Raw genomic sequence first — 14,416 nt, forward strand, 5'->3', positions numbered from 1 at the left:
GCCTAGCCTTCGGTTAGAGACGATTTTCGTGTTATTTTTGACCTTATGAGCCTCTGGCCTAATCGGTTGGAGATGGCCTAAGTGTAGAAGTTTTGAACTCGGAGGACCGTAGCTTGATTTGATGCAGGTGTCAAACAAATACGAGATGGGGTTGGAATTGTGCAACATCAACACATGATCAATTTGTTGAGTTCAATAATTATGCAAACGGGGCTTAAAAGCATGGAGATCGGTAGGCAGGCCATGCGCTTATTATTGAAATCGACAAGGCCGGCATCAAAGCCAAAACTCAAAATGGTCCACACCACCTGCATTTCCCAAAACAGCCTACTTTGCTGGTTAAATTTTGAAACTGATATCCACGTGCTAATCCATGCTGATTAATCAAAATTTAACTCATTTTAACATGACTTTGTTAAGAGTGAATTTCACATCAAAGAAAGAAAATTTACATGCTATATGTTTGACAATAAATCATATATTCTTAATAAAAATCATACATATGTTAGGTTTAAGAAACGGTTCAACAAAAAGGGAGTGCATTGAAAATATTATACATTAGAGAGTAGAAGTCTTGCATTAAAAGATATGGAAAGGAAATGAGGTGCCGGCGTTTGAACCATAATTCCTGCTGCCGAGACTTTTTTATTTAGTATAAATTGATTTTGGGTTATACGCTCACATGCTCGAACATGCAACCTCACAATACTAGTAACTAGTTGGCTATGTCATGTAAAACACCAAACTTTATCATTAGGTTTAGTTGGAGAAGATTGAGATCAATCACCTTAATTACCTAATTGTTTGGCATGACTTTGGTCGCGTCCCATGGTGTAGTAATTTTATATATTGTTTTAGAAATGATATGCTAAATTCTGGCCATCGATAATGCAAGGCATGATTTTAAGTATATGTGTGTGTGTGTACATTAACTAATAATGCATGTGCAATTATTAGTAATGCATACACGAGCACGCACAAATAAAAAGAAGTGCATTTGCCTTGATCTGCTAACTTAACATTGGACATGGATTTGCCATGCCTATTTGCCTAACTAGTTGACATACACAAAAAAGAAGCGGGGGGAGTTCTTTAATAATTTAATCCCACATATTTATATTATATAGTTTGATTTATATTTGTCGGAATGCATGGAATAAATACTTGGATAACATATAGTTGGGTGGGTGGGTATGAGTCCTATACCAACATTCGTCGATGCTGCTGGATGCCACGAATATCTTTTAACAATGCATGATCTCTGGCCATCATTTTAAGTCAACATAAGAGAATGTAACATGTGTTTTTTTTTTTTTTTTGGTAAATGAAAGTGCTAAACTCTCATGAATCCATTTTTGTTGTTTCATTCCAGATAAAACCACTTTGAAGTATCAACTAATGTAAGAGGAGTAATATGCTAGGGGAGGCTATGGCGAAATCAAAATAGGAGAGCACTTATTTTGAGGTGGGCTTACTACTTAGATGCTTTCAGCAATTCTCCGCTCCGCACTTAACGACCTAGCGTGAAAATCTTCTCATTCGCAGGAGAAAATTAGTTCATGGTAGAACTACACTATCAGAGGTAAGTTGAGCCACTACTAAACGAATTGGAAAACATGTCAAAGTTCCATTAATTAGCTAGGAATACAATATAATTGTTTAGGATTAAATTGTGGTGAACCAAACCAAGTAACCAACCATCAACTACATATGAAGTCAACTACTTACTGCAAGGCCAAAAGTTGATGGAGACGTTGCAACCGTATGAAAGATTGAAGGGTCACATGATTAGATTCAAACAGTAGTTCTGAAACCCAGCGATAGTACGACTAGACCATTACTACCGTCCATAATACAGGAAAGGAGGGGGCCTCACCACCGCACTAACCTAAAAAGCCACCAAGAATGGAGCCCCATATAGGCCATATGCAGTCTTCCTAAACAGGGCGCACAGAATTGCTACTTTTGGACCACCGCCACCAGCACGACCACCACCTCCGCCATCAGGCTTTCTAGTCTGTGGCGGTGCAGTACTTGTCTAATAAGCTATCTTCTTCTTCTTCTTAGGGTTGAAAATAATGACAATTGCTCAAATCTTGAGATATCCTGATGATCGATCAATGATTCAATTACCATATAAGATAAGAGAACATTCGACAAATTGCACTTCTACTTGTGTATTTGATCCTTGGTACAATAGCCTTATTTTCTTGGGCCTGGGGTTGGGCCTAGTAAATTCAACTTTAACCATGAATTCTAGCATGAGTCAGTTGCATTTTTTTTCCCCATAGTTTTTAAAGTTTAACATGGGTGAGGAGAAATCAAACATGTGTGTCAGATTTATGGGTAGATACTGTTAATCATTTAACTCACACACCATTTAAATCTTAAAATCGCAGTCAAATTTTTTTTAAAAAAAATTGGTAGATACATGTGTGGTTGGCCAAAATAGTGTCTGCCCATTTGCACTCTAATTTGAATTCCCATGGAATTCAATATTAGTCATGAAGTTTACCATGACGCATTACATTTTTCCCACAGTTTTTGAAAATGAGCATGAGTATCAGGTGCAGGGTAAAATGCTCTTTATCACTTAAGATGTATATCATTTGAAGCTGCATTTAACGTTTTGTGAAAATCGCAAATAATAAGATAGCGCATCTGCCTCCTTACATTTTACGGGAAAGTGAAATCATATGTTAGTTGATCTTATCTCTGTAAAAGATTTGGTTTATAATGTCGTAAATCCAACCGTAGTTATAAAAAAAATGTAGTAAAAGGCCAACTACTCCTATGCCAGCTTATTGTGGAACAGAGTAAGGGCATAAATAAATAAAAGTAAAAATAAAAACAAAAAAACAAAATCCTTTCCCATCTACGGATTAGGCTTTGTATACATATTGGGCCGTTGGGCTTAGTATAAGTTTAAGCGAAACATTAAATCATGAATGAAGCCATTGTAAAGCTCTTTTATCAAATTTGATTCATACGACGTTTATATTTTCGATTAGTAACATCAATATTGTAGCAATAGTGACTCAACGCACAACGGAGGGACAATTTTAAGAAAAACCAAAGCCACAGGTGATTTTTTTTTTTTTTTACCAAAGTATCGAGACATAAGCCAACATTTAATTAAATTAAGATCCAATCCAATAATTGCCCCCTTTTCGTATAACAAATTTTTGTCATTCCACGTACGCGAAAGAAAGTTCAACGCAGTAACACTCTTAGGGTGCGTTTGTTACACCGGACTGTCTCGGACTGGACTAACTACGAGGATAAGCTGGACTGGCTTAGACTAGATTAAGCTGGACTAGCTTAGTGAAGCGTTTGGTGCAGTGTCGGACTAAGAAGCAAGATAATGAAAACAGTACTGTCACCAGTTTGATGTTTGCTCAGACTAGGAATACATTATTGTTCTATTTTAATTGCTTTTTTATTAAAGATATTATTAAAATTAATAATATTGGATGAGAGTAAGACTCAATAAAAATACAAAAACCAAATTTTCTTGCTAACGAAAGAAACATACATGATTCAAGAGTAGCATTGTTCCAAACATGAATATAACAAAGTGCTCTCCCAACAATCGACAGGGTTCAAAACGTTTTTCTTAATTATTCACCTTTGGTTTAAAGTTAGTAGATTAGAATCGAATCTACCCCACACATCATTAACTTGAAAGAAATGGTTCTCTGACAAGTTATCATTTTGTTTACATGCTTCCACACATACTCCGCAACCTGAAAATACATTGAACCAACACAAGGGCATGTCAGAAATCTAGACACATAGTTTTCATTTGAAACGACGTTTGAAACTTGAAGTACATTTAAATGACAATATATAACATATCAAGTCTATGATTATAAGTGAGTGATAACTATATAATCCTCCACGGCATGAGGATTACCACCACCACGGGTAAGGTAACTCAAGCAACTCAGTGTACTTGGAACAAAGCACAATTATCACTACAAGCACCGCATGCAGCTTTGTTATTCATTCTTCTACAGCACTAGCAGCACTTAGGTCCACACTGAGGTCAAGATACTGCTCAAACATTCCAGGAATTTTGGTTAAACCTTATATGAAAAACATGGTTCTATGAAACAGTAAAAATAAAAAAATAAAAACAAACGCATGTTAGTTAATCAAGAAATATCCATTGACTTCAAGGATGACATGAAATCGAAAACAACAGAACCAAACTAATTGGGCAATGCATAAAATTTTATTTCTTAACTTCCCTGTTATTAAGGTGTACATGTTGAGTACATCTAAGACAGTGCACTCAAAGTGTGTGGAGGCATCATAACTCTGTTAAACATAAGAATCCTTTTGTCAGGTGTGCATAAATCATATTGAAGAGTTCCCAGTACAGGTCAAGGCTTGAATAAGACTTACGGTTGATATAAAGCAATTGTCCAAAGTGGGTTCATTATCAGGCTCATATCTGTCATAAGTCTTAAAAAATATCTCGTCAATAGGCCCTAAAAGGTCAATCCTTGGCTTTAGCTCAGTCTCGGGATGATCAGTCTCTGCGTCTGTTAATATAAATGCAATAAATTTTCCCTTTGGAGCAACATTGTGAGAGTAGGAGCAACATAAAAGATACATGTTCGGTCAATAAAGCACCAAAGAACTGGCCACCAGTAATAAGAAAATACATCAAAAAAGAAACAGGGATAACTCGGGATGAATAAATATCTACCAACAAGCTATTGGTTCAAAGTATACACGAGTTCCCCAGAGGCCTGCTCTAAATACCACTGTTTTCTCATTTTGGTAATAGTTTGGAGTCAAAATGATAGTAGGATAATATTAATATGCATCAAGCAAGTGTTACCACGAAACCCTTCCAATAGTTATAGAATAATATAACTGACTATACCCTCTACCCGATATAACATTGCAACTGCATATCCAATTACACAACAGGAATTTAAAATTTGTGGTTTAGACATTGTATGCATATAAACTATACCATTCCTTTCTTCCTATTAAAGAAAACCCATTTCCTTGCTATAGCATAACACAACCTAGTCATGGGATTTTTTTTTCTAAAGCAACAGTTACAAAGGACCTTCTCAAACATGCACACGGCATTCATTGCAAAATAAATATTGGTCCCAAACAAAAGATAAGAGAACTCACATATCTGATCTGCAACCCAACTGCTTCTGTGGCAGGATAACCTACACTGAGTGAGATTCATTGGTGTTTGGAATTGGGTGGCTCATGATGGCAATAGCTTTTGCAACTTTACCAACCTTCCTAACCTATCAAAATGCAATAAATTTTCAATAAGTGTTGGGGAATAAGCATTTTTCTTCACCCTTCAAGCAAGATACAGAAGAATAGAGAAGATATTGTGTCCCTTGCAGACCTATAAATAAAAACAACCATATGCATACTTGTAAGGCATAAGATGAAGTCTCTAGTTGTCACTCTTGTTAAGTCCATTCCCTCATGTGTTTTAGGATCAGTTTCATTATAATCTTGAACATATAGGATGAACTTGCGTGCACGACGCTTTTCACACAGACACATGAGTGGAGATTTAAGGACCTTCATGTCAGTTGCTGGAACCTTGTGAACCTGTTGCAACAATTGAGATCCCACCCGTAAGGTTTAAGATGAAATTTATACAAGACAGTGTGTGAGTGCCTTTGTGAGTGTAGTTAATAAATGCAACTCAACTCATTTCTCAAACCCGATACCAAAATCCAAAAACACTAGTCCAACATGATACCAAAATTTGTTGAAACCAGACCTAAATTACAAATTTAACTTTGCATCCGCCCTTACAATGGCAATTTCGTGATGATTATCATCATTTTGGGACTGAAAATGGCATAAAATGTGAAAACCCCAAATTCTAATCTCAATTTGACCCTAACAATCAAAACCCTAATTTGTTCAAGTGCAGAGGTCTATTATTGAAAATTTCTCAAACCCAAAACATCTAAATCAAATAAAGTCCAGTAATATCACGATCTGCAAAAAAAATCGAAGAAATAATGTCGGATTCGAAGTTTACCAGACAAGAGGAGCAGATGAGGGCGAGCAGGATGCAGAGATGAGGATAAGGAAGACGACGATGAGGGAGCTGGACAATGAGGGAGTAGGGCGAGGATCGAATCGCAGGAGAAGGGAGATGACGGGATTAGAGGGCGGCTTAGCAATCCTTTCCAAATCGGGGGGTCTCGCTAAGACCTGTTAGCGAGGGACTCAGTCGAGGCGAGTCCCTGCTAATCCCACTAAACTTAGTACAGGTAGGGAACAAACATAAGACTAGACTAAAACTTAGTCTAGTCTAGTCCAATGATGGCTAGTGATGCCAAACAAACACACCCCTATTGTATTGTATGCAGAGTTAATATAATCTTCTGTTTCCAACTTATTCTTCCAAGTCATCTTTGTTCGCCCCCTTTTCCTAATGCAATATATTTTTTTAGCGTCAACTGAGTCAAAAAAGACACAACACAAAAATTATTAGTAAAGAACAATGAACGAAGACTCATCATAGCAAAATTGGGATTGAGATATCAAACTAGCATTAAGAACCGGAAAGGTTAAAAAAGGAGTGATGATTTTGACACGCCTCTTTTCTTCTCCTACACACTTCGATATACTTTTGTCTTTCTACATTGCACTACAAAAGATGATCACAAATAGGTAAATTACGATTGCTAATATGAATGGATGCCGAAATTAAAGCAAGCAACACAAACTAATGCAAGGTTGAGTGTTTACAAAAATAAAGGATGAAACGTCGAAAAAGAACCTATTTAGCTTCACAATTAAGTACATGCGGAGAAGCTAGCTAAAATGAAATTGAATGAGATAAGTCTTTATGCGTTGTGTTAGTTCCTAACAACAATTATTTTAGAAATAATGGGGTAATGGGCAATCCATATGGTAACGAAAGTTTACAGGTAATTGTTGGAGCTTGTTCAAAGTAGCCTGGCTTAGGAACTAGGAAGGACCAAAAAGTGGCATGCTAACTGTTTCAAAGTTCAACCCCCAACAACTTGTTTTATAAAAATAAAAAATAAAAAAAATAAAAAATGAAAAAACACTTTTCTTGTCACAACCAAGGCTAGTTTAGTGGGTTTAGAGAGCCCTAGCCAGATTATGGGTCGGGCAATTGTATCAATGTAATGTAAAGCTTTACTTAACAAAGTTTTTTTAATATGACACAATTTTTCTTTCGAAAACGTTCTTTATTTAATATGAGACTCAAGACTGCAAACTTCAATAGAATTGCTTTGGGCCGACCCCGGTCAAAACTCTTTGCTACTTAGGTCAGGTGTTATGGATGAGAAACTCCTTGCCCTTCATGTAGAAATATGATTCTTTAAATTCCAATGTAAACGTTTGTACAATATATAAGGATGTATCAAATCCGTTGATGTAAAAACCTAATTACAATTAAAAACTGCATTTCTAATATTACAACATTGAGGAGAAGATTCCAGTTTGATTAAATATATTCAAACAATGCTGTATATATGTGATGTGTAACAATTCCTTCCTAAGTAGATTCACTATAATCTAATTTTCTTGAAAAGAACATTACCTACAACCATTAAGTAACAAACACTTATATTAAGAAATGAGAAATGTATGTCTCTATCTTTATTATTATTTTTGGATAGAAGTGGCCGGTTATGCTCATATATCAACTTTCCCTTCTTTCTTTTTTTTTTTTATTGAGAACACAAAAATAAAAACTATTTTTTCTGGGAAACTGTTAACCTAATTTGTTTGAACTCCGAGATAACTTGAACTTTTCAAAAAGGGGCTCCATTGGCCATTGCAAGAAGAAGAAGTCTCAGTTCAAATATGACGACCAAGACTACAGAGTCAAAATGGGGTGGTGACACGTGGGATGATAACAAAGGTAAGGTTGGTCAACGCCCTTTTTTGTTGGTAGTAAGAAAATTTTAAAATCAATTATTTTTCTTTTTTATTTCGAAAATAAGGTTTCTCCTGCTGTCGTACGTGCATGTCTCATAGATTTATCTTATTAATAATATAAACTTGTTACATGACGATGGGCACGAGGAATACATATATGCGCATGACACTAAACAATGGATAGTTGATTTGTTAGTATGTCTATTATTAAACAAGGATATTGTTCGCAGAGATGAAGCTAGGAATTATACAGAGGCGACTTCCGTTCCTTTGGTACTACTTGTACTGGGAGTTGCTACACTACCACGTTCACTTTTTACGATCCTTAGCTTTCAACTACTTCTTAGGGTTGGAGACTCATTGGGTACTCCATGTTTTAAGAAACATGTATCCTCAATATGACGATTCTGACCACAATAAGTACACTTCAAATCATCGTTGTTCTCCATTGAGAACGCATAAGGATTCGAAGGAGAGGGTAATTCGATCCATTCAAGTTTATTAAACTTAGCACAACCGAGATATAACTTTGGATCGTAATTAACTGAGTTCAACATAAGATTACTTGTTGAACTCAAGATCCCTTCTTTCGGCTTCTGCTCAAAACTCTCATCTCCTTCGTTCATCATCCTGAGGACAGTAACTGGCAGCAGCGGTAGCACATGCACGACAATGTGCTAGGGTTACATCAACAACGCAAAAAGTTTTAGGGTTTGTCTACGAACTCGGCTGGTAGAATGCTTCGATATGAAATTTAGGAGTTAGAGGTAGGTTAATTCTAGTTTGGGCAATACTAGACTTGACTTTACTAAATATACTTGTACAACATTTCTTTTCATGTTTTGAAAATTGGGGTGGGCTAGAGCCTATGACTTACACTACTTGGCTATACTCTTGGTTGTTTGCACATACGTTAGACAGTTGAAGCTTAATTTTAATTTAATTTTTAGAACTTTTACAATTTCATTGACAACAAAATATGTCATTATTTGCATGTAACTGTTATAAGAATATTCTTTTTAAAAGTTATTTTGACAGTTCAAAAATATCATTGTGCACTCTAAACGTATTAAAATATTTTAGGATAAATACGATTCGAAAGAATGCATAATCACTTTTTTGAAGTGCCAATAGCGTCAGCCTTTTTTTCTTTTTCCAAATATTACAAACTACATGCAAGTTCAATATATTCAATAGATTTCTTTCTAGTATTGGTGAAAAAACATAATAGATTTCTTTCTTGTAAATAGAATTTCTTACCCCATATATTGAACCATCTATTAGTCTTCTCCACATCCCTAGACTCTGCTAAATGTTGGGCGAATTAAGAAAATTAAATTGCATGATTCCAACATTTAGTCAAAAAAATCCGCCTAACCAAAAATCACTCAACAAACAAGAAACAAAATAAAGAAAGGTCTTCAATTTCCTCCCACCGTTTTCCAATTAAAATTCCAAATTAAAAATAAAAATAAAAATAAAAGCCCACAATATTCACACAAAATGCAAATTATTCTCTTGGAGATCGTAAAAAATTATGAAAAGTATAAAAAAAAAAATTAAAATTAAAACACAATTAAGTGAAAATTACAAAGAAAAAGAAAAAGGGGAATCAGAACAGTCCACAGTTTATAATTACAACTACAAAGGTGGGTTAGAGAGAGACAGCGCGAGAGATCCGTACCAATCAAGTTGTATCACACAGCAGTGTGGTTTGTCGAGGAAAGATACAGAGAGAAAAAAGACACGCAGCGCAAACAACAAGGAGAGCGCGAACACCTTCCACTCCCTTCTCTTCCTGGTACTGGCGCACAATCCGAGGCAGATTTTTGCCCTTTTTCTCTGTTCTTGTTTGTTTTATTTTACATTTATTGTTTTAGTTTGTTTGATTTGTTTAAAGTTTCATGCTGTAGTTATTCTTTGCTTCTCCAAGCGGGAACTGTTGTTGCTGCTAGAGAGAGAAAGGAAGTTGGAAGGGGTTGGGAAAGTGGAGATCCCCATGAGAAATTAAGATTTCTGGGGTTTGACCAAAATTTGGTAGTGACCCAGGTGAGCAAAACTCTGCCTTTTCAATTGTACCTGTTTCAGATTTTGTTTTGGTTTTTGGAAACAATCTGTTGGGTGGGTTTTTGATCTGGGCAATTGGGTTTGTCTTCTGTTTAGAGAAAGTCATATGTTTGGACTTGGGATAAGATCATTTCAGGATCTGTGTTGGGTTGTGTTTTGTTTTTGCAGTTTGTGGATGTTGTTGTTGGGAAAAAAAATTGAGATTTCAGGTTCTGGATAAGGGAAAAGATTGAATTTTTGGGTTCTTCTGGTATCAAATTCAGAGATTTGATCATAATTTGAGTGTCTGAATTTTTCTGTTATTTTTTGGTTGGTTAGATTTTGACTCAGGATTTCATGGGTTGAAAACTGAAAGGAAAATAAAACAGTGAATTGATGGGGACCTTGGGGAGTCCTAGTGAAGAGCGTGAGGATCATTTTTATGATACCCGAGAGGACCTCTCTTCGGTTTCGGATTGGGGTTCAGATTGCTGTGAGGACTTTAGTTCTGGTGCTTCAGGTTTCTTAAGGTATGAGGAGGTTTGGGCTAAGAACCTGGAAAGTGTGCATGAGCGCCGCCATAAGTTCCTGGAGTGGATGGGTGTAGATTTGGATTCGCATTCGACGATGACAGAAGACTCAGAAGATATCTTTGTTGACAGAATTAAAATTATTGATAGATATAGGGAAGATAGCGGGGTAGTCTTGAGAACTTCGGGATTGGAAGTGGCGTCTTGCTCCAGTCAGTCTACAGTGTCTTCTCTGTCAACTGAAGCTCGGGAGCCACTGGGAAATGGTGCTTTGGATGATACTCATTCCACATCTGCAATGAGGAATTTGAACAGAGGAATGAATGTCATTGTGAATGAATTAGGTCATGATGGAAGGCTTGGCAGATTAGGTCAAGCTGCGCTAAATCAATTGGTTAATGAGGAAGTTCATAGTGCAGCGGCACCATCTCCTTCGATTGAGCAATTATTACAGAGAGAAGTTAATAACGCTAGGTTCTTTCTTGATTCGAAGAAGAAAGTTAAAAGGCGATGGTTTAGGAAATTAGGATTTGGGATTTGCATTGCTGATAAACATGAGGCTCCGTTGAATCCCATCAGTCTTAAATCTGCATCAGGTGTAGGGATGCGAAGAGTCCGAGTTCATCCAAGTAAAAAACGGACCAAGGAACTATCTTCACTATATGCTGGGCAAGACTTTTCGGCACATGAGGGTTCAATTTTGTCCATGAAGTTCAGTCCTGATGGGCAATACTTGGCCAGTGCCGGTGAAGATGGTATCGTGCGAGTGTGGAAGGTGATTGAGGATGGGAAATTCAACAAATTTGATATTGCTTCTGATCCTTCTTCTCTATACTTCAAGATGCATCCATTTTCCAAGTTAAACTCTCCAAATGTGAATAAAGAAAAACAGAATAAGGCGCAGCAATTGGGGCGATCATCAGAGTCAGCTTGTGTCATTTTCCCTCCAAAGGTATTTCGCTTATTGGAGAAGCCTCTTCATGAGTTCCGGGGACACACAGGGGAGGTCTTAGATCTCTCATGGTCAACGAAAGGGGTTAGTGATACTTTTGGCTGTGCTATCTCATTTTTAATATTGCTACTTTATTTTTAGAGTGGTAGGAAATTGGATTTTATTTCCTATTGCAATTATTCATTGCACCAGTGTTAGTGTTGATTCACTGAACTTGATTGAACTAATGGCACCTTTTGTGTGCGCTGCAGTTTCTGCTCTCATCCTCAGTTGATAAGACGGTCCGTCTATGGCAAGTGGGATGCAACAGATGCCTGAGAATTTTTTCTCACAGTAATTTTGGTGAGCCTTGCCGCTTGTTGGCATTATCTTTAATACTGTAGTTACAGGTTATATATATATGTGTGTGTGTGTGTATGTATATATATATCATTTGATCTCAATTCTTTGTCCCATTTTGAAGTGTTCTGCAATATCTGTCTAAAGATGTGATATTTGATGCAGTGACATGTGTTAATTTCAACCCTCTGGATGATAATTATTTCATCAGCGGTTCAATAGACGGAAAAGTTCGCATCTGGGAAATTGTTCGTTGTCTGGTTGTTGATTATATTGATGTTCGCGAGATAGTCACTGCTATATCTTATTGTCCTGACGGAAAGGTCTGTTGGATTTTTTGCTTTGGCAATGAAAAATTAAGCATAAAACTACTTGGATTTTGTTTAACTTTGTTTCTTTATACTTGTAGGGAGGAATTGTGGGTTTGATGACTGGAAATTGCTGCATATTTAACATCATAGGTATGGAGACCTGATAGTCAATTTTTCTGAATAGTAGGCCACTATAACGCTTCTAACTACAACCCAACTCTTAAGCATAGCAGAAAACTGGGAATTCCTAATAATTAAATGCTAGTTAATCTCCTTTTTTTCTTGAAAATCGCACTGACTTGAGATGATTATCTTGGTATGTCATTGCAAAATATCTTTTCTTTTGTTTTGTTTGGTCTGATATTGCAAAATATCTAATGTTAGATCCTTACATGCCCTTCGAACGTGCTTGTGATATGTTGAAAATGTCTCACGTTGAAAAAAATAAAAACGTGTGGGGTTAGTGTATGAGCTCTTGCAAGCCAATTTTGCAAGGGCGAGATCTATCCACAGGCCCTTACAACTTTTGCTCTTTTTTGTTATTCTGTCTTTGTAGTTCGTGATCGTGGTTTCAATATTTTCAGATGACCATATGGAATTGGATGTTCCGATAAACATACAGGGCAAAAAGAAGTCACCTGGAAAAAGGATAACCGGCTTTCAGGTTTTTATGGACAAAATCTTGAAGTTTTTTCCTTCAATTTTCACTTTATGGAATGTGGTGTACAGTATACTAATGTAAATATGATTCCTCAGTTTTCTCCAAGCAACCCAAGCAAAGTTATGGTGACGTCTGCTGATTCAGCAGTCCGTGTAATTTCTGGGAGAGATATCGTCTGCAAATATAGGGGTATGCATCATCTTTTACTTATCTTCTTAATTGTTTATAGTTATTGTTACTCCCCACCCCCCAAAGTCTGCAATGATTATTTCATTAAATGTTTTATCATTCCTCATTAGGTCTTCGAAATGGAGGAAACCATACGTCCGCATCTTTTACCACTGACGGAAAGCACATTGTCTCAGCAAGCGATGATTCAAATGTACACATCTGGAACTTCAATAGCCAGGACATGACCTCTTCGCGATCGAGGAAAATATGGTCTTGTGAGAGTTTCGTGTCCCACAACTCCATCATTGCTATACCTTGGAATGGTGTAAACAGCTTGCCGGGAACACTTCCATCCCCCAGATTCATTGGGGATGTGCCACAAAGTAGCCTTGATTATCCACCAAAGCATCTCAACTTTGATGAGAAATTAGATCAGAAAATGCACCTCTCTTCGCCCGATTGCTTCTCTTTGGGTCGGGGGTTTTTGCTCGAGTCCTTGCCAAGGGGTACCCCCACTTGGCCCGAGGAGAAGCTTGTAAACTCAAGTCCAGTACCCGTTTCCCCAGCGATGTGTAGCTCCGAGTACAAGTTTTTGAAGAAAGCTTGCCAGAGCATGTCTGGTTCTTCTCACATGTGGGGCCTTGTGATTGTCACTGCCGGCTGGGATGGACGGATTAGAACCTACCACAATTACGGGTTACCTATTCGTCGTTAAAATCCCTGAGACTGCATTTTTTAGGCAGTGGTTTTGCATCCTTGCAAACAGAGCTGGTAATTGTTAAATAACCCTTGGTGCTTGTCCAATGCAGTATTACTGACAGTATGCCAAAAGACAGCTCCAAGGTGGATTTACCTAGTTTGTGCCCCTGAAGATTTCCAAATGTATTATAGTCCAGTCGGGTTGTGCCAGGTGGCGACCGTTTATACGATTCAAGTGCAGTCCCACCAGGTGGCTGGGGGATTGGTTTTTGGTTTTTGTAGTTGATCATCTTATACAAGTCAATTGTATGATTCTTTAATTTGTTGGTTTTTCAGCTCAAGAAATTTTGGACTTTCATGTTGCTGTAGATCCCTGGAAGTAGAATACGTGTATATAGATACAAGTGTGTGTATAGATACAGGTGCCCGTGGGGCATCTTATAAAAGCCTGCATTTAGAAATACTGTGTTCTTGACATTCCATTGATCAAAATTAAATTTTGGGTGGTTTGGGGGGCAGTTGCTCTCTCTCTCTCTCTCTCTCACATTTGAATATCAGAACTGCGAATATATCTGATAACGTTGATGCTGTTCTGTTTTATTTTTTACATACAACGATATTCATGCTAAAGAGGGATTCGAACCCTCGATAGTTCTTTGTTTCAAACTATACCAAATACTAATACCACACAACGGATCTACCGTAACATTAGGGTTAAGCTACACATAACTGACACTAATACAGACGAGTGTCATCAATGTGGTCAATTTGGTGCGTT

At 37.1% G+C, this 14,416-nt stretch overlaps 1 protein-coding gene and 1 pseudogene across 3 annotated transcripts; one reads left to right on the forward strand and one right to left on the reverse strand.

Moving 5' to 3' along the window:
• Positions 1-4,005: 4,005 nt before the first annotated feature.
• On the reverse strand, positions 4,006-5,580 carry LOC148696213 (guanosine nucleotide diphosphate dissociation inhibitor 2-like; annotated as a pseudogene).
• Positions 5,581-9,553: 3,973 nt separating this feature from the next.
• LOC137710615 (uncharacterized) lies at positions 9,554-14,169 on the forward strand. 3 transcript variants are annotated; one of them, XM_068449684.2, is made up of 9 exons: positions 9,554-9,730; positions 9,843-9,978; positions 10,315-11,541; positions 11,709-11,799; positions 11,962-12,119; positions 12,206-12,257; positions 12,692-12,771; positions 12,864-12,957; positions 13,068-14,169. In XM_068449684.2, the coding sequence occupies exons 3-9, from the start codon at positions 10,372-10,374 to the stop codon at positions 13,652-13,654; spliced, it is 2,232 nt and encodes a 743-aa protein (XP_068305785.2). In that variant the 5' UTR covers positions 9,554-9,730; positions 9,843-9,978; positions 10,315-10,371; the 3' UTR covers positions 13,655-14,169. The 3 variants fall into 3 exon arrangements, with proteins under 3 accessions (XP_068305785.2, XP_088551813.1, XP_088551814.1); XM_088695687.1 differs by having other exon boundaries at positions 9,561-9,750; XM_088695688.1 differs by having other exon boundaries at positions 9,613-9,730; positions 9,830-9,978.
• Positions 14,170-14,416: the final 247 nt, after the last annotated feature.

The sequence above is a fragment of the Pyrus communis genome, chromosome 6, assembly GCF_041283825.1.
Source record: "Pyrus communis isolate YQ-2024b chromosome 6, ASM4128382v1, whole genome shotgun sequence".
NCBI lineage: Eukaryota > Viridiplantae > Streptophyta > Magnoliopsida > Rosales > Rosaceae > Pyrus > Pyrus communis.

Excerpts from the sequence above, each read along its gene's own strand:
- LOC137710615 (XM_068449684.2), top strand. The coding sequence starts at position 10,372 with ATGGGGACCTTGGGGAGTCCTAGTGAAGAGCGTGAGGATCATTTTTAT. Across the intron at positions 11,800-11,961 it reads TTTTTCTCACAGTAATTTTG|TGACATGTGTTAATTTCAAC; the intron begins GTGAGCCTTGCC and ends TATTTGATGCAG. Across the intron at positions 12,120-12,205 it reads CTTATTGTCCTGACGGAAAG|GGAGGAATTGTGGGTTTGAT; the intron begins GTCTGTTGGATT and ends TTATACTTGTAG.